This window comes from Tursiops truncatus, chromosome 18 (genome assembly GCF_011762595.2).
Source record: "Tursiops truncatus isolate mTurTru1 chromosome 18, mTurTru1.mat.Y, whole genome shotgun sequence".
Taxonomy (NCBI): domain Eukaryota; kingdom Metazoa; phylum Chordata; class Mammalia; order Artiodactyla; family Delphinidae; genus Tursiops; species Tursiops truncatus.
Genome location: NC_047051.1, coordinates 1,404,075 through 1,423,516, shown reverse-complemented (window position 1 = coordinate 1,423,516; position 19,442 = coordinate 1,404,075). Strand labels below are relative to the sequence as shown.

The following is a 19,442-nucleotide window of genomic DNA, read 5'->3' as shown; positions in this document are numbered from 1 at the left end:
TGGCAAGGTACAGTGTTGCCTTGGGAAAGCGATGGGGCTGATCCTTCGGGTAACCACGGGGACTACCTGAGTGCGACGACACTGTGGTCTGCCTACGCCAGAGCACACACGGCTTTATCAAAAACGTTTTAATTTAGCTTTTATTGAACAATTTTCAATTGTCCCCTTCATCAAACCTAAGAACTTCCATTCTTTGAAAGCCATTTTGTTAAAAGAATGAAAAGTCGAACACTGGAAAAAGAATACCTGAAAAAGGACTTATATCCAAAACACATAAATCATCCTTAAATTTCAATACTGAGGTGACAACCTGATTTTTTTTAAACAGACTATTGTTTGTCTGGTTTGTTTTTTGGCTGCGCCGCCTGGCTTAAGAGTCTTAGTTCCGGGGGAAGTCCCCCAAAATAAACGATGTCCAATTGTCCAATTTTTGGAGCAAATCTCACCAGAAACCGCTATTTTTAGGAGCGCGTTTAACTGGAAAAGTAGATTTTTTTCATGTCCGCTTAGGCAAGACCTGTCGGCAGAAGGTAAGCGAGCACGCACGGCAAAGCCCCCGGCAGAATCTCGCACCGAGGCCCAGAGGCCAGAGCGCGGTCGGCAGCTTTACTGCGGCTGCGCGCAGGTTGCGTTCCGCATCCCGTAGGACGCAGGCGCCGTCCGTTCCGTCCTCAGGACAAGAGAAGCGAGACGCGATCCGACCGAAACACACTGCGGGCGGTGGGGAGCGCGGGCCCGGGGCCTCCGTCGCAGGCACTCGCTCGGCTTGGCCGGGGCTCCGTGGGGCTCCGGCCAGAGGCTCCCGCTCGTCGCCGCAGGACGCAGGCGGCGTGGCGCGGGTCAGGACCACTTCCCGGTGACCTTGAGGTGGCCGAGCTGGTCCTCCAGCCGCCGGGACGCGGGGAACTTGGACGCCTGCGCCGCCTTGAGCGCCTGGAAGGCGGCCGCCCGGCGGGCCGCCGCGTGGCCCCGCTCCTGCTCGGCCGTGAGGAAAGGCCGGCTGAGCCAGTAGTGGTTCTCCGCCTCGACTTCCAGGCGGCGGACCATGTTCTGCTTCGCCTGCGCCGACACGGGTCGCGGCCGCCGGTGCTTCCCGATCCACTGCCGGCCGGGGATGCGGCCGCGGCGCAGGAGCGCGGTCAGGAACATGGCGCCTGCCGAGGGCACAGAAGCGGGAGTCGGCAGCGCGCCGGCCACGGGGAGAAGGGAGAGGGGAGCCCCGCCGCCGCCCGCAGGCCAACCCGACCGCGCCCCAACACTCACCAGCCGCGCCTCACGGCCGCCCTCCTCACACCGGCACACGACGCCGGAAGCCGGAAGCCGCAAGCGCGCTTTCTCGACGCGCCGCCCGTCTCCTCGCGCGAGGCTTCAGCTCTCGCGAGAAGGGCCTTGCGCGAGTCGCGGAACCAATGGCGTTTCCGGCGCCGGGATTCAAACGTGCGCGGGCGCTGAGGACGAGCGTGGGGCTGGTCCATGGATCTGATCCGGGGCTTCTGCGGGAAGCTGCGGTCTCTGGCCGTCACCCTGGACGGCGAGACGGCTCGGCTGCATCGAGCGCTGGACGGAGAGGACAGCGGTGAGTGAGCCGCGTGAGGGGCGCTGGCGCGCGCACTGGCCGACCGACAGGCGGCTGACTGTGAGGAGCCCTCCCGGGGGAGGCGGCGGCGCCCTTCGCCCCAGGCACCCCCGGGCCCGACCAGCGCTGCGCGCAGCCTCTGCCCCACCAGGGACGCGGGGCGGAGAAACAGCCGCACTTAGAAACCAAAGCCCTAATCGAGCCGGCAGGCTGGGCTCGCAATGCACACGCTCATTTACACACGACGAGCTTTCAAGTGCACGTAGTGGGGGCTTATCAAGAAAAATACGACCAAGAGAACGTTTCTTCTAACCGCAGCCGCTCAGCCCTGTTCTTGACATGTAGAGTGACTTTGGTCTCACCCAGATGGTCCACAGTTGCAGTGTCTGTATTTTTCCCAACAAACCGTACTGCCAAAACGAAAGCTAATACGCAGTACTGCTTTTTAAGATATAGGTAAAGCAAAATTCTCCACCACTAACGTTTGTATTAAGAGACTTTTTGAAGTTGTTGCAAGAGTAGTGCAGATTTTGAGATTATTTTGTGCGTCATAACTGTAATCCGCCTTAAAATATCGCACCCTGTAGACGCAGACTCATTTTCCTTTAACTATATTATGAATAGTTTTCCAGCCATTTAAAAATGTTTATGCTTGTGCCTGTGAAAGCAATATTATGTGCACGGCAAAAAATTTGAGGTAACAGAGAAGTAGAAAGAAGAAAATAAGTCTTTGCTATAACTTCATCGTCAGAAGACACAGCTATTAATAGTTCAGTAGCTTTTCTACCATCCTTACTTTTAGCGTTGCCTTGTTTTGCTTGACTTTGTTTACGTAGTTGAGATAACACTATAAGACACAAAACTGTATTAATGGTTTTGGAATTTTTAGACAGCTGAATAGTTTTCCATAAAGCTTTTGCTAATTTACCTCCTTACCAATCTATTGCCTGGTTACACACATTCTTTCTTTTCTTTTGGTTTTACAAGAAAAAGTTGGAATAATTTTTTCAATTCCTGGCCTGCATGTATTACAGAAAATATGGAATTGTGATAATTAGAGAAAATGAACATCCCCTAAATTCGCCTTCTATGATCACAGTTATGAATCTCATAAAATTCACCATGTTAAAGGATACAATTCAGTGGTTTTCAGTATCTTCACAGAGGTGTGCAACCATCATCACACTGAGTTTAGATTTTCATAACCCCCCGAAACAAACCCCGGTGACTGTTGACAGCCAGTCCCCGGAATCTTGCTCCCACCTACCGCACTGCTTTATGCGGCCGCTAATCTACTTTCTGTCTCTCTAGATCTGCCTATTACGGACATCTCCTATAAATGGAATTGTACAATCTGTACTCTTTTGTGACTGACATTTCACTTAGCGAAGGGTTGCAAGGTTCATCCCTGTCATGGTAGCATGTATCAGTATTTCATTACATTTTATTGCTGAATAATATTTCATTGTATGGATTTACCACATTTTGTTTATCCATCAGTTGATGAACATTTGGGTTGTTTCTACTTTGGCTATTATGACTAATGCTGTTGTAAACACTCGTGTGCCAACGCTTTATGTGAACGTAATATCTTCAGTTCTCTTTGGTATGCATTTAGAAGTGGAATTGCTGGGTCATATGGTAAATCTGTGTTTAGCTTTTTGAGGAACGACCAAATTGTTTACCAAAGTGTACCACTGTACATTTCCCCCAGCAGTGAATAAGGGATGCAGTTTCTCCACTTCCTCATCAACATTTGTTATTGTCTGTCTTTTTTTTTTTTTTTTTTTTTTTTTTTGCGGTACGCGGGCCTCTCACTGTTGTGGCCTCTCCCGTTGCGGAGCACAGGCTCCGGACGCGCAGGCTCAGCGGCCATGGCTCACGGGCCCAGCCGCTCCGGGGCCTGTGGGATCTTCCCAGACCGGGGCACGAACCCGTGTCCCCTGCATCGGCAGGTGGACTCTCAACCACTGCGCCACCAGGGAAGCCCTATTGTCTTTCTTTTTAATTATAGTCATTCTAGTGGTATGAAATACAATATCACTGTGTTGTTGATTTGCATTTTCCTAATGAAAATTGGTCAACTCTTTTTTTTATACAGCAGGTTCTTATTAGTTATCCATTTTATACATATTAGTGTATATATGTCAATCCCAATCTCCCAATTCATCCCACCACCACCACCACCCACCCTCGCTTTCCCCCATTGGCGTCCATACGTTTGTTCTCTACATCTGCGTGTATTTCTGCCCTGCAAACCGGTTCATCTGTACCATTTTTCTAGATTACACATATATGCGTTAATCTACAATAGTTGTTTTTCTCTTTCTGACTTACTTCACTCTGTATGACAGTCTCTAGGTCCATCCACATCTCTACAAATGTGAAAATTGATCAACTTTTAACAGGTGGAAGGAGATAGTCTTGAAAGGACGCATATTATAGAAAAGAGAAATCTTTTTAAAAACTGCTTCTATGTCAGGTATATGACCAACTGGTTAATTAGAAAGGTGATGGTACAGTGGATAAAGGATTTCTTTTCAGTGCCAGGTCAATTGCACACTCATATGGAAAAAAAAGAATGGATCTTGATCCTTACCTCTTGCCATACACAAAAATCAATTCCTGATGGATTGTAGCTCTAAATGCAAAAGGCCAGGACTTCCCTGGTGGTGCAGTGGTTAAGAATCCACCTGCCAATGCGGGAGACACAGGTTCGAGCCCTGGTCCCAGAAAATCCTACACGCTGTGGAGCAACTAAGCCCATGCACCGCAGCTCCTGAGCCCGCCTAGAGCCCATGCTCTGCAACAAGGGAAGCCACTGCAGTGAGAAGCCCGCACACCTCAATGAAGAGTAGCCCCTGCTCGCCGCAACTAGAGAAAGCCCACGTGCAACAACGAAGACCCAATGCAGCCAAAAATTAATTAATTAATTAAATTAATGCAAAAGGCCAAACAATAAAGCTTTTAGAAGAAAACAAAGCATTGTCACTGGCAAAGATTTTAAAAATAGGAACCAAAACGTACTCACCATAAATGAAAAACAGATAAGTAGGACTACATTCCCTCTTCCTTCCTCCAGTCCCTGCTCTGAGTGCTGATTACATAGGTATGTTCACTTTGAAAGTTCATCAAACTATATACTTATGATTTCTATACTTTTCTGTATGTATGTTATAGTTTAATAAAAATTTTAAAGAAAAGTCTTAACACTTTTCTTTGCAAATGACAGGATATAAATTATAAATAAGTATCTACAAGGATTTTGTAATTCTAAATAACTATACTAAATTACATTTTCTTTCTTTTTCCTCCTTTTCCTTGTTATACTTTTTTCTTTCAATATTCATATTGAAGACTTTGAAGATTATCCAATGAGAGTTTTACATGACCTTCATTCAGAAGTCCGGACTCTAAAGGTATCAATCCTACAATATTAATTTATCATTTTTATGTGGTAATTTAAAAAAACTAAATAGACTTAGTCAAAAGTTAAATTAAAATGTACTTTCTTTCCTCATAAAAGGATGATGTCAATATTCTTCTTGATGAAGCAAGCCTGGAAAGTCAAGAAAGCATTGGTTTCATAAAGGCAACAAAAGTACTGATGAAAAAAAATTCAATGGATATCATGAAAATTAGAGAGTTTTTCCAGAAGTACGGATATAATCCACGTGCCAAGGAAAATTCAGGTGTGAATAACTTGCATTTTATAGCATTTGTTTTAGTATTAAAGAAAGAAGGCAGCATGATTAAGACTACTATAGGCTTGGCCATTGTTTCTAGTTCTGACTCTGCCATTATATGATAGTCCTTTGATCATTTATTCAGCAATCACTGTGTTCTAGATGCAGTGCTGATCAGTGGTACAATATAAAGACAGTCCTTGCTCTCCTTTGCAAATGCTAGATGAGAACCAACACAGTGCTAGATGAAAGAAGGGTACCAGATAAATCTATGTCACTTGAGGATAGTTGTTTCTGGTCAGCTCTGCCAGTAAACTTAGCTGAGAGACCAGCTTTAAGGCATGCTATTTCACTTTTCTCGTTCTCAGTTTCTTCTTCCATAAATTGAGAGATTTTTGGCTATATAAATTCGTAAAGTCCTTTTTAGTTCTAAAATTCTAATGAAGGGTAGGATAGCATGATGGTTTAGAATTATTAATTCTAGCTGTATTAATCTTTGACCAGTTACTTAACTTTGTACCTCACTTTCTCATCTATAAATGAGAGAATTTTTTTTTGTTTTTGGCTGCGCCACATGGCTTGCAGTATCTTAGTTCCCCGACCAGGAACTGAGCCCAGGAACTGAGCCCAGGACCACGGCAGTGAAAGCACCGAGTCCTAACCACTGGACCACCAGGGAAGTCCTATAAAGTAGATATGTTTAATAGTATCTACCTCTGAGGCTGTATAAGGATTAAATGAGATAAAATTTGCTTAGAACAGTACCTCGTATGCTAATCACCCATTGTTAACTATTATTATTGTTATACCCATAACTGTGAGTAACTAATTTCAATATGCTTCAGTGTCTTCATTTCTGCTATGAGAGTCTTTGTACATAAATAAAACATTAATTAGATTCAACAAATATGTATATATCGAGGATATATATGAAGCTATATTAAATAATCCGCATGGTATAATGGAAAGAATTCAGTTGACTTTGGTGTGGACAGGTTGACTTTGGTTACTCAGAAACTGGTTCCACCAGTTACTACAAGTGTGACCTTGGATAATTTCTCTAAATTGCTTTTCCTCACTAGTGAACTAGAGATGCTAATACCTCCCTAAGAGGTAGTAATAATGGTGATAACTTTATTTTATTAAACTCATCAGTGACAGCCTTGTAATTAAATTCAACAATAGGTTTTTTGGTAGTTCTTGTAACATTTCTCAAAATTAACAGAAAGTACAATGCCAGAACAGCTCTGAATCAGCAGCTCTTCCAAGGGCCAAAAGCCACAAAATCAAAGTTTATAACTTTTTTTTTTTAATGGTGCATCCTGCACATTTAACATGTCATGGCTTATCATGCACAAAAAGCAATATCCTATCCTAGTTCGTTTCGGTTGCCAATCAAAACAAGGAAAGTAATATCTTCATAGAAAAAGTGTGTACCTCTTCACCTCCTTCAAGCCTTCACTTCCTTCAATCTGTAATGACTCCTAAAAAATAAAAAAGTATAAGTATTTTCTTTTTAATATTTATTTATTTGGCTCATTGGTCTTAGTTGCAGCGTGTGGGATCTAGCTTCCTGACCAGGGATCAAACCCGGGCCCCCTGCACTGTGAGCACAGAGTCGTAGCCACTGGACCACCAGGGAAGTCCCTTCCCGGTATTTTCTTAAAAAGGATGCAACAAACAGGAAATTTTAGAAAATTTTATTTCCCATTTCTTTCAATAAATATGCATGATTATTACAATTAATATTTCCCATTTAGCAACCAAATGTTATCTGTTCAAAATTATCTAAAACAAATCTCTTTATTAACTCCCTCCGAATGCTTAAACATAAGGCAGCATTTAGAATCAAAAGATGTGGGTTCAGATCTTGGCTCTTTAAATTCTATCAGCCGAATGTTCTCCAAAATGTTGTTAAGTACCTTAATTTTTTAAATGAGGAAAAAATATTCAAAGATTTTTTTTGTGCTTGGAGCAGTTAATATGAAAATTAAATGGAGTAAAAATTAAATATAAAAATGCCTATCCAAAAAAAAAAAAGCCTATCCCATCGGGGATTCTAAATACATTTTAGTTTCTCTTCCTTCATCTCACCCTCTCCTCTGTCTCTTCTTTCTATCAGCCCTTTCCAATTATTGGTTAATTTTCCTTCTCTACTTCATACATTTCTTTAATACACATTTTATATTTGTTATTCTGCATTTTCTTCCACCATTCCATTCTCTACTTTATACCTTGCTATCTCACTGTCTAACTGAAGCCCTATCATTTGTTAAATTAATCTCTGCCCAAATCCTGACCAAATCCACTTACCTTCTTTCTAGGTATCCTCTTTCACTTTCTGTTGTCTCTCACACCAAAAACTAGTATTTCTCCTTCTTGAACTCTTTCTTGGCATTGTAAGTCCTATCCTGGATCCAACCTAAGTTCCACACCAAACTTATTAACCAGTGGTATACCCAGGAAATGGCAGAGGACTGTGGGAAAAAGTATAGTTGTTAGTAAAGTTATTTAGTCTGAAATGTACAGTGTAGTGGTTAAGCATATGGGGGTCTGGAGTCAGATAAAACCTATTAAAGATTGAGAAACTACTTGTCCCACTAATTTCTCCTCTGATTTCTCTCAACTAGGTTTTTGATACAGGTGTTCCAGACTGACTTAGGTTAAAAATTTATATTTGTGTAACAGTCTTTCCTTTTTACCTTAGGCCATCTGTAAGTTAGAAATCTAAAATAATATTATTTTACTTTGTGTTAAATCTAGATAGTAGTTAACTCCACGCTGTAATTAAATGTCATTACATGATAAGATAGTTTCATAATATGTTAAGAAAGACTGGTAAATCACATTAACTGAGAAAGTAAGGAAATTACACCTTTATTTGTGAGTATTGTTTTTTCATCTTTTAACATTTTAGTTTACTCCCCTTCTCTAATGTAATCCCCTAGATGACATATGGATGGACAAGGCGGTACATGTCAGAAATTTAAAGGGACAATTGAAATAAAACCTTAGAGAATAAGGAGAGAGTCAGGACCTTTGCTGATTTGGGACATTTCAAATGGAGCTGTTTTATGTGGTTTTAGTGTATGACATTTTCTAGTCTGCTGTTTGACCAGAATATGACCTTGGCTTTTCCTCCCAGGGGATGAGCAAGAAGTCATTGACTCTAAACCAGAGAACAATAAACGTGAAAATCCTGAGAAGCCTGATGTGAAGGGTGATTTGTCGGATTCCGCTCCTCCAAGCAGTTCTGTTTCTGAGAAGCCTCCACGTAGTCCACAACTTTCCGATTTTGGACTTGAGCGGTACATGATATCCCAAGTTCTGCCAAACCCTCCCCAGGCAGTAAACAACGAGAAGGAAGAGCCAAAAATTTTAACTCCATTTTCCAAACGGCCACTAGTAAAAACTCCCAAATGTGCACTAAAGATGGATGATTTTGAGTGTGTGACTCCTAAATTAGAACACTTTGGTATCTCTGAATATACTGTGTGTTTAAATGAAGATTATACAATGGGACTCAAAAATGTGAAGAATAACAGGTAAGCAGCTTTCTTAAAAGGAGCATTTTATCTAACTTTCTAAATCTTTTGTATTTGATTTTTTTTTTCCCTAGAAGAAGTATGTTTCAGACAATATCTTTCCTTCAAAGATTTTCAGATACTTCATATTTCAAACTTCTCTGAATCACCAATTCCATCAGTAAAGTGTTAGCTATTAGTTTCCTCAGGTTAGAAGATATAGAAGGAATGGTAAGAGCCTGAAAACAGATGGTATATGGTAGGATAGAGAAGAAGGGATAAAATAAAAAGTAAAATTATTAAAAACTTACGACTGATTTGGTATGGAGACTTGGGAAGAGAAGAGGATCTTGGGTAAATCACAGATTTCTGTTTTGTTGCCTGAAGTGATGCTTGGGAACTGAAATAGAAATACCTGCAGCTTGGGATGCAGTAAAGGTGATGAGTTTCCTTACATGTTGGTTTTGAGGTGCTCTTAAGCTTAGGTATTTTAATATGAATTTGAAGCGCAGTGATGAATTCCATGCTAGACTAAAGAGATGGGGAGTGATTAGTATGGAAGTGGTAATTAATGAGTTACAATGAAAATGAAAATACCGCATATCACAGTACCACATATAAATCCATACCTTTAAGAACTGTGGTTATTAAAGAAGGAAAATAAACATTCAACTCAAAGTGTCAGAAGAAAACCCCACAATTGTGGGGAAAAGTGAAGAGAGTGAACACTAAAGATAAAATGTCATTACAAAATATTTTCAGAAGGGTAAAACTGATATGTTGAAGAATTGGTTCTTATTTAAACATTAATGTAAATGGCAAAACTAGGAACTATGGGCTATATTTTTTATTTTTCAAGCTATTAGAAATACTATAGGGTATAATACTGGGAAATTTAGAAAATTCAGATAAATTAAAAAGTTTTGAAAACAACACAAAATTATCAAAACAGACTTGAATTAGAAAACCTATATAGACCAAAAATCAGAGAAGAAAACTAGAAAAGTTACCAGAGAAGTAGCTCCAAAAAGCTCTGGGCACAGATGGTTTCCTGGATTGAATCCTTTCATAATTTCAGAGAACATATACCTTCCATCTTACATAAAAGTTCTTTTTCTGAGAAGGAGACATACGTTCTAGTTCAGATGCCAACACCTAACCTGGGGACCTCCAGACTCACAAACGCTAGTGAAATGGATACAGCCATACCCATCCTGCTTACATAGAGTTAGTGGGTATAATGGATAAAAAATTATAAACTGCCTTAAGAATGAGACACTATGAAAATAATGATTTTTAAAAAGAACTGTCATTCTCAGGGGTCTTCAAACTATAGCCAGAGACCAAACCCAGCCTACTGCCTATTTTTTGTAAATAAAATTTTATTGGAACACACACTCAAAAAAAAGTTATTTTTCTAAAACTAGAATACGACAGAAAACTCTGCAGTTCAGTTTGACATTGATATACCCTTGATACAAACACAGAAAGAGCACACCAAAGGAAGCTATGGCCCAATCTAATTGCGAATATACATGTTAAAATCCCAATTAAAATACTCATAAATTGAATTCTACAGAATAGTAAAACTATAATGCATAACTTCCACGTTAAGCTTGTCCCAGGAATGCAAAGATAGTTTAATATTTGGGAACTCATAAAATACACCATTTCTATGATTCAACAAGAAAAAAAAGAGGACTTAACCTGGTGGTGCAGTGGTTAAGGAACCGCCTGCCAGTGCAGGGGACATGGGTTCGAGCACTGGTCCGGGAAGATCCCACATGCCGTGGAGCAACTAAGCCCTTGCGCCACGACTACTGAGCCTGCACTCCAGAGCCCGTGAGCCACAACTACCAAAGCCCGCATGCCTGGAACCCATGCTCTGCAACAAGAGAAGCCACCACAATGAGAAGCACATACACCACAACAAAGAGTAGCCTCTGCTCGCCACAACTAGAAAGGCCCGCATGCAGCAACAAAGACCCAACGCAGCCAAAAATAAAATTAATTAATTAATTTAAAACTAGGGTAATCTCAATAGATTATCCTATTATTCCTCAGTAAGGAATTTTATGAAATTTGACACCTGTTCTTCATTTAAATTGTTTGGTCAAATTCTAAGTGGAAAGATACTTCATTAACATAATAAACAATATGAATATCTAACTTAATAGTGAAGCTATCTGTTACCACTATTAAACATCATTTTTTTTTAATGTCATTCTTGATGTTCTGGCCTATGTAATGAGATAGGAAACAGAAATAAGTATTACTCTGATGTATTTCTAGGCCATGTTTTGTGCCTGGGCAACTCGAGAAAGTCACATCTAAAATTTCTAGAAATAATAAAAGTTCAAGAAAGAAGCTGATATATTGATAAGATGTATTTTATATAGTTATAACTATTTAAAGTAATATGCTTTCCTATATTTTATTAATAACTAATTGGTAAATACAGGGGGGGAAATCATTCAAATTTGAAACAGAAAGGTAAAATACTCATGCCAGTTGTATGTGAAAGACCTATATGAATAAAACCATTAAATATTTCTGAGTTATATAAAGGGAAAATTAGGATGAAAAAATAGACCATAATCCTGAATAGAATGACTGAATATTATTAAGATGTTCAATCATATCAAGTTAATTTATGGATATCATACAATTACAATAAAACCTCCTTGGGATTTTTTTTTAAGGTAGAAAGTGAGGGATATTTGACAGAATTATTCTAAAATTATTTGGAAGAATAAAAAGTAAGGATAACTAAGAAAATAATGAAAAATAACAGTAATGAGGGGACTTAACCTACTAGTTATTAAAATATATAAAGCTTCAGTAAGTAAAGCAGTATAAAATTGTGACAGAATGGACCTATTGCAGGAACAGAATAGCCCAGAAACAGCCTCTAATTTACATAAGAACTTAATATATACTGAAGGTGTTTTTGAAGTAAAGATTATTCAGTAAATTACACTAGGACAGTTGGTTAATTGAACCATCTTCTAGTATTCAGTGATACTCTTCTTTATAACTGTATTTCAGACATCTGGGTAATTGGCTAGAACTACCTTAAGATAGCAGGATGAGTCTTCTTAGTCTAAAAAAACGTTCTTAATCTCTAGCTGTATACTGGTATAAAATTCCACTTTATGATTTTGAAGCCATGAGCTATACAATTCCTATATTTGAACTAATGAGTTGAACTCATAGCTTTCCTTGAAGTCAAAGTTGTTTTTGGGTTTTTTTGGCCGCACGGCATGTTGGATCCTAGTTTCCCGACCAGGGATCAAACCTGTGCCCCTCTGCAGTGGAAGCGCAGAGTTCCAACCACTGGACCGCCAGGGAAGTCCCTACGTTAAAGACTTTTAACCCACTTCTAAGTCAAAACTGTCAATACAAAATGGTTCTTAACCTTTTTTTGAGCCATGGATATACATTTAAAAACAAAAAAACAATTTGTTCCGTGGGACTACTGTTCCATAAAACATAACTGAATATTTGTCCAGACTTGATGATATATAGTAAGATTAAATTTTTTTCCAGAGGTTAAATATTAACTTTTTTTTGACCTTATTATTTCCTTACGAATCACGCCAGTGAGGAGGCCATAGAAACAGAACCAGTGACCAACAATAATTTCTTTGCCACTCCTGGCCCCATAACCCAGCCATTGGAAAAAAATGGTAAGTGTGAAAATCAAGTTACTTCTCAGCTATACTCTTTTCAGACTATCTTTGTACAAAAAAATGGTTCTATCACCTGAGACATTCTAACAGCCTTCTGCATCTTCTCGGTTCATAATATTGAATTACAGAAAGTGCCATTCCATTCAGGTTCAGCATGATTTCATACAAGAGAAAAATAATTTTCTGGAATGTTTTTCATACTCTTCCTGATTGTATTCAGTATTTTTCAGCTTGTTTGTTTGTTTTTAACATTTTAACTTAAAACATAAATATATATTCATTCACCAATCTTTTGATGTAGAGCCAATAATACTTTTTTTTGTTTTAGTTTAGCTTCTGCCTGTTGATTAGAGTTCTACATTATCTTCCTTATTTAAACCACGCCCAGAATACATCAGCTACCATTTCAATTTGGGGTTTTTTTAATAGTACAAAAACTGAAAATCATTTTCATGTAGTGTTTTCGTATTTGTCCCAGCAAACATGAAAACACTGGTTTTCACATACTATAAAATGAAAAATCCTAGAGTTTTATGATTTCCCTGAATAATTATTTATAATCATCTGGTCTATACCAAATTTACTGGAAAATTTTTTAAAGTAACTTGTCTATCAGGTCTTTCCAAAGTTTTGGACATGTTTTCAGAGAAATTCTTTTTTTGCGCTATTTGCACTGACTTGTTATTAAATTAACAAATACTGCTGGCATAAACAGGTTTGAAAAAATACAACTGGGGGCTTCCCTGGTGGCGCAGTGGTTGGGAGTCTGCCTGCCAATGCAGGGGACACGGGTTCGAGCCCTGTTCCGGGAGGATCCCACATGCCGTGGGGCAACTGGGCCCATGTGCCACAACTGCTGAGCGTGCGCTCTGGAGCCCGTGAGCCACAACTACTGGGGCCCACGTGCCTGGAGCCCATGCTCTGCAACGGGAGAGGCCACCGCAATGAGAGGCCTGTGCACCACAGGGAGGAGCGGCCCCTGCTCGTCACAACTGGAGAGGGCCCACGTGCAGCAATGAAGACCCAAAGCAGCCAAACATAAATTAAAAAACAAAAATACAACTGACTCATAGTAAGCTGAGCTCAACTTATAAGAGCATGATTATATTCAATAAAGGCCTTTTTTTTTTAATAGAAAGAATGAACCACTACCTCCTTCACATCATACTCAGAAATCAATTCCCAATGGACTATAAACTTTTTAGAAAATGATAAAGGAGAATATCTTTAGGCCTTCTGAAGTGGGATGGATTTTCTAAAGAAAAGCTTACCAACTGAAATCCTTTAATATACCATCAGCAGTATATTTCACGGAAGGAACAGAATGCTTACGTTTACCCATTAGTAATTTGGTTAAGTGGAGGCTTGTTTGTTAATAGAGTTTCTACTGTATTTAGTTTGACCCTATTTTTATGCCACAAAAGTGTGATTATTACAGTTTTTACAGTCTCTACTTACTAAAATTTAGTAATTTACCATTGCTTCTTTTATCCCACTCATTCCTTCTGGGTTTAGATTTCCCTTTTTTTGTGTCATTCTTTCCCCCCCCCCCATGCTATCATTTATGTTATTTACTTATTTTAAAAATTTTATTGAAGTATAGTTGATTTACAATGTCGTTGCTCATTCTTGAATGATAATTTAGCTGGATATAGACGACTAGATTGACAGCTTGTTTTTCTTGAACGTTTTAAAGAAAGTATTCCATTGTGACCTGGTGAGCTGCTGGTGAGCAGAGTGCTATTGGTCTGATTAGCTTTCTTTTGTGGAAAATCTGTCTTTTTTTCCCCTGGTAGTCTATAAGATTTTTATTATGTTTAGAATTTAGTATGATTTTTCTTTTTTTTTTTCACATCTTTATTGGAGTATAATTGCTTTACAATGGTTTGTTAGTTTCTGCTTTATAACAAGTGAATCCGCTATACATATACACATATCCCCATATCTCTTCCCTCTTGTCTCTCCCTCCCTCCCACCCTCCCTATCCCACCCCTCTAGGTGGTCACAAAACACCGAGCTGATCTCCCTGTGCTATGCGGCTCCTTCCCACTAGCTATCTATTTTACATTTGGTAGTGTATATATGTCCATGCCACTCTCTCACTTCGTCCCAGCTTACCCTTCCCCCTCCCCGTGTCCTCAAGTCCATTCTCTAGTAGGTCTGCGTCTTTATTCCCGTCCTGCCCCTAGGTTCTTCATGACTTTTTTTTTTTTAGATTCCATATATATGTGTTAGCATACAATATTTGTTTTTCTCTTTCTGACTTACTTTACTCTGTATGACAGTCTCTAGATCGATCCACCTCACTACAAATAACTCAATTTCGTTTCTTTTTATGGCTGAGTAATATTCCATTTTATATATGTGCCACATCTTCTTTATCCATTCATCTGTCACTGGACACTTAGGTTTCTTCCGTGTCCTGGCTATTGTAAACAGAGCTTCAGTGAACATTGTGGTACATGACTTATTTTGAATTATGGTTTTCTCAGGGTATATATATGCCCAGTAGTGAGATTGCTGGGTCGTATGGTAGTTCTATTTTTAGTTTAAGGAACCTTCATACTGTTCTCCATAGTGGCTGTACCAATTTACATTCCCACCAACAGTGCAAGAGGGTTCCCACCTCTCCACACCCTCTCCAGCATTTACTGTTTGTAGATTTTTTGATGATGGCCATTCTGACTGGTTTGAGATGATATCTCATTGTAGTTTTGATTTGCATTTCTCTAATGATTAATGATGTTGAGTATTCTTTCACGTGTTTGTTGGCAATCTGTATATCTTCTTTGGAGAAATGTCTGTTTAGGTCTTCTGCCCATTTTTGGATTGGGTTGTTTGTTTTTTTGATATTGAGCTGCATGAGCTGCTTGTAAATTTTGGAGATTGATCTTTTGTCAGTTGCTTCATTTGCAAATATTTTCTCCCATTCTGAGGGTTGTCTTTTTATCTTGTTTATGGTTTCCTTTGCTGTGCAAAAGCTTTTAAGTTTCATTAGGTCCCATTTGTCTGTTTTTGTCTCTATTTCCATTTCTTTAGGAGGTGGGTCAAAAAGGATCTTGCTGTGATTTATGTCATAGAGTGCTCTGCCTATGTTTTCCTCTAAGAGTTTGATAGGGTCTGGCCTACATTTAGGTCTTCAATGCATTTTGAGTTTATTCTTGTGTATGGTGTTAGGGAGTGTTCTAATTTTATTCTTTTACATGTAGCTGTCCAGTTTTCCCAGCACCACTTATTGAAGAGGCTGTCTTTTCTCCATTGTATATTCCTGCCTCCTTTATCAAAAATAAGGTGACCATATGTGCGTGGGTTTATCTCTGGGCTTTGTATCCTGTTCCATTGATCTATATTTCTGTTTTTGTGCCAGTACCATACTCTCTTGATTACTGTAGCTTTGTAGTATAGTCTGAAGTCAGGGCGCCTGATTTGTCCAGCTCCGTTTTTCTTTCTCAATATTGCTTTGGCTATTCGGGGTCTTTTGTGTTTCCATACAAATTGTGAAATTTTTTGTTCTAGTTCTGTGAAAAATGCCATTGATAGTTTGATAGGGATTGCATTAAATCTGTAGATTGCTTATGGTAGTATAGTCATTTTCACAATGTTGATTCTTCCAATCCAAGTACATGGTATGTCTCTCCACCTATTTAATTTCTTTCATCAGTGTCTTATAATTTTCTGCATACAGGTCTTTTGTCTCCTTAGGTAGGTTTATTCCTAGGTATTTTATTCTTTTTGTTGCAGTGGTAAATGGGAGTGTTTTCTTTTTTTTTTTTTTTTTTTTGCAGTACGCAGGCCTCTCTGTTGTGGCCTGTCCCGTTGTGGAGCACAGGCTCCGGACGCACAGGCTCAGTGGCCATGGCTCACAGGCCCAGCCACTCTGCGGCCCGTGGGATCTTCCCGGACCAGGGCACGAACCTGTGTCCCCTGAGTGGGCAGGCAGACTCCCAACCACTGCGCCACCAGGGAAGCCCGGGAGTGTTTTCTTAATTTCACTTTCAGATTTTTCATCATTAGTGTATAGGAATGTGAGAGATTTCTGTGCATTAATTTTGTATCCTGCTACTTTACCAAATTCATTGATTAGCTCTAGTAGTTTTCTGGTAGCATCTTCAGGATTCTCTATGTATAGTATCACGTCATCTGCAAACAGTGACAGCTTTACTTCTTCTTTTCCGATTTGGATTCCTTCTGTTTCGTTTTCTTCTCTGATTGCTGTGGCTAAAACTTCCAAAACTATGTTGAATAATAGTGGTGAGAGTGGGCAACCTTGTCTTGTTCCTGATCTTAGTAGAAATGGTTTCAGTTTTTCACCATTGGGGACGATGTTGGCTGTGGGTTTGTCGTATATGGCCTTTATTATGTTGAGGAAAGTTCCCTCTATGCCTACTTTCTGGAGGGTTTTTATCAAAAATCGGTGTTGAATTTTGTTGAAAACTTTTTCTTCATCTATTGAGAATATCATATGGTTTTTATCCTTCAGTTTGTTAATATGTTGTATCACATTGATTGATTTGCATATATTGAAGAATCCTTGCATTCCTGGGATAAACCCCACTTGATCATGGTGTATGATCCTTATAATGCACTGTTAGATTCTGTTTGCTAGTATTTTGTTGAAGATATTTGCATCTATGTTCACCAGTGATATTGTCCTGTAGTTTTCTTTCTTTGTGACATCTTTGTCTGGCTTTGGTATCAGGGTGATGGTGGCCTCGTAGAATGAGTTTGGGAGTGTTCCTCCCTCTGCTATATTTTGGAAGAGTTTGAGAAGGATAAGTGTTAGCTCTTCTCTAAAGGTTTGATAGAATTCGCCTGTGAAGCCATGATTTTTCAAGCTAAGGACTCATGTCCTTAATTCTGGAAAATTCTCTGATGTTACTTCTTTAATAATATTACTTCTCTCCTAATTCCTCGATTTTTTTCCTCAGATTCCTGTAAGATATATTTTAGAATGTTATCCTTCAGCCTCCTTGGTTTTCTGTTTTGTGCTGTTTTTTTGTTTTTATAATTTTATTTATATTTGGCTGCATTGGGTCTTCATTGCTGTGCGTGGGCTTCCTCTAGTTGCAGCGAGCGGGGGCTACTCTGCGTTGGGGTGTGCGAGCTTCTCATTGCGGTGGCTTCTCTTGTTGTGGAGCACAGGCTCTAGGCACATGGACTTAAATAGTTGTGGCATGCGGGCTCAGAAGTTGTGCCTTACGGGCTCTAGAGCACATGCTCAGTAGTTCTGGCACGTGGGGTTAGTTGCTCCATGGCATGTGGGATCTTCCCAGGCCAGGGCTCCAACCTGTGTCCCCTGCATTGGCAGGCAGATTCTTAACCACTGTGCCACCAGGGAAGTCCCTATTCATTTGTTTCTTAAGGGATAGTTAAATTGTTTTTGTTTGTTTGTTTGTTTACTATTACAGGCAGTGCTCTAGTTAAATTGTCCTTTGGACACATGTCTCTCACATCTTGGAGTAGAATTTCTAGATCAAAGGGGATGCATATCTTTACTTATTCTAGAAAATGCTAAATTGCCACTGTCAAGTGGCTATTGTGGTTTATTCTCACCAACAGTGTTTGAGTTTTTGTTTCTCCATCTTTTTCAGCACTTGATGATTAGACTTAATTAACTTTTGCCAGTTTGACCATTTTGCTAACATGTTTACTTTTTCTCTTTGGTATTTTTAGGGTGCTTGCATACTTTGTTACAGATAGCAAATGTCCATATACACATGTTCTCATTTCTAGGTTCTCTCTTCCATTCCAGTAGCCAGTTCTTCCATCCTTGGCCAGTGTTACACTGCTTTTAGTTACTACAGCTTTAGAGGAAGTCCTCATATCTTGGAGGGCAAGTGGCCTTCCTTGCCCTCTTCCTCCTCCGTTTTCTTCTTCAGAAATTTGATTTTGCCATAAAGGTCTTACACAGTTTTTAACAGATTTATATGTAGGTATCTTATCTTTTTTGTTGCTATTGTAAAAAATATTCTTTTTCAAATATATTTTTTATTGTTTGTTGATCTTATACTAGAACTTCATTTTTGTGTATTGCATTTGCATCTTGCAACCCTGCTGAACTTTTATTAGTGCTAATGATAATTAGATTGTGAATATGACAGTTTTGTTTTTTCTTGTCCAGTCAAGTACACAACAGTTATAATTTCTTCAGTTATTAAAAATAAAGTGCACAAATTAAACTGACAAAGATTATAATATAAAAGTTAAAATCTTTATTTCAACCTTATTTTCAAATATGTATTTCATGCCATTGTACGTGTCTTCTAGATGCCGAGCATACACATTCTCCTGTGGCACCTACATTCTGCACTCCTGGTTTGAAAATCCCTTCTACAAAGAACAGCACAGCTTTGGTAAACTTCTATAAAATTGAAAGTGCTAATCTTTTCCCTAGTGAATCCGATACACTATTTCCAGACTCAAACAGTCTGTTTAAAAAACGTAGACTGTTGTAGCCTTTGGGAGTATATTTACAGTGTTTCCGGAGAGTTATTCGGCAGGAAATATCAAGAGCTTTAAAATTTTTCCAGGGCTTCCCTGGTGGCGCAGTGGTTGAGAGTCCAACTGCTGATGCAGGGGACATGGGTTCGTGCCGGGGTCCGGGAAGATCCCACATGCCGCGGAGCGGCTGGGCCCGCGAGCCATGGCCTCTGAGCCTGTGCGTCCGGAGCCTGTGCTCCGCAACGGGAGAGGCCACAACAGTGAGAGGCCCGCGTACCGCAAAAAAAAAAAAAAAATTTTTCCATACCCTTTAACCAGCATTTATTCTAAGGCACATTGGGACAAAGATAATTTTTTTTTTTTTGGCGGTACGCGGGCCTCTCACTGTTGTGGCCTCTCCCGTTGCAGAGCACAGGCTCCGGACACGCAGGCTCAGCGGCCACGGCTTACGGGCCCAGCCGCTCCGCAGCATGTGGGATCTTCCCGGACAGGGGCACGAACCCGCGTCCCCTGCATCGGCAGG

At 39.9% G+C, this 19,442-nt stretch overlaps 2 protein-coding genes and 1 long non-coding RNA gene across 6 annotated transcripts in view; 1 reads left to right on the top strand and 2 right to left on the bottom strand.

The window, feature by feature from the left end:
* Positions 1 to 122: 122 nt before the first annotated feature.
* MRPL57 (mitochondrial ribosomal protein L57) lies at positions 123 to 1,149 on the bottom strand. The gene has a single exon (XM_019936903.3). The coding sequence runs from the start codon at positions 1,147 to 1,149 to the stop codon at positions 841 to 843; it is 309 nt and encodes a 102-aa protein (XP_019792462.1). The 3' UTR covers positions 123 to 840.
* Positions 1,150 to 1,442: 293 nt separating this feature from the next.
* Positions 1,443 to 19,442, top strand: part of SKA3 (spindle and kinetochore associated complex subunit 3) — a 48,991-nt gene continuing 30,991 nt past the window's right edge. For all 4 annotated transcript variants that reach the window (XM_019936895.3, XM_073794948.1, XM_073794949.1 and 1 more), the window contains exons 1-6: positions 1,443 to 1,576; positions 4,934 to 4,995; positions 5,103 to 5,268; positions 8,408 to 8,807; positions 12,390 to 12,475; positions 18,746 to 18,831. In XM_019936895.3, the coding sequence (XP_019792454.1) occupies positions 1,474 to 1,576; positions 4,934 to 4,995; positions 5,103 to 5,268; positions 8,408 to 8,807; positions 12,390 to 12,475; positions 18,746 to 18,831 (903 nt within the window). In that variant the 5' untranslated portion in view covers positions 1,443 to 1,473. The remainder of the gene's footprint in view (positions 1,577 to 4,933; positions 4,996 to 5,102; positions 5,269 to 8,407; positions 8,808 to 12,389; positions 12,476 to 18,745; positions 18,832 to 19,442) is intronic.
* On the bottom strand, positions 6,948 to 12,406 carry LOC109550266 (uncharacterized). Its single transcript, XR_002176720.3, has 2 exons — positions 9,098 to 12,406; positions 6,948 to 7,739 (listed from the first exon to the last, which is right to left on the bottom strand). It is a non-coding gene; the product is annotated as an uncharacterized lncRNA (long non-coding RNA).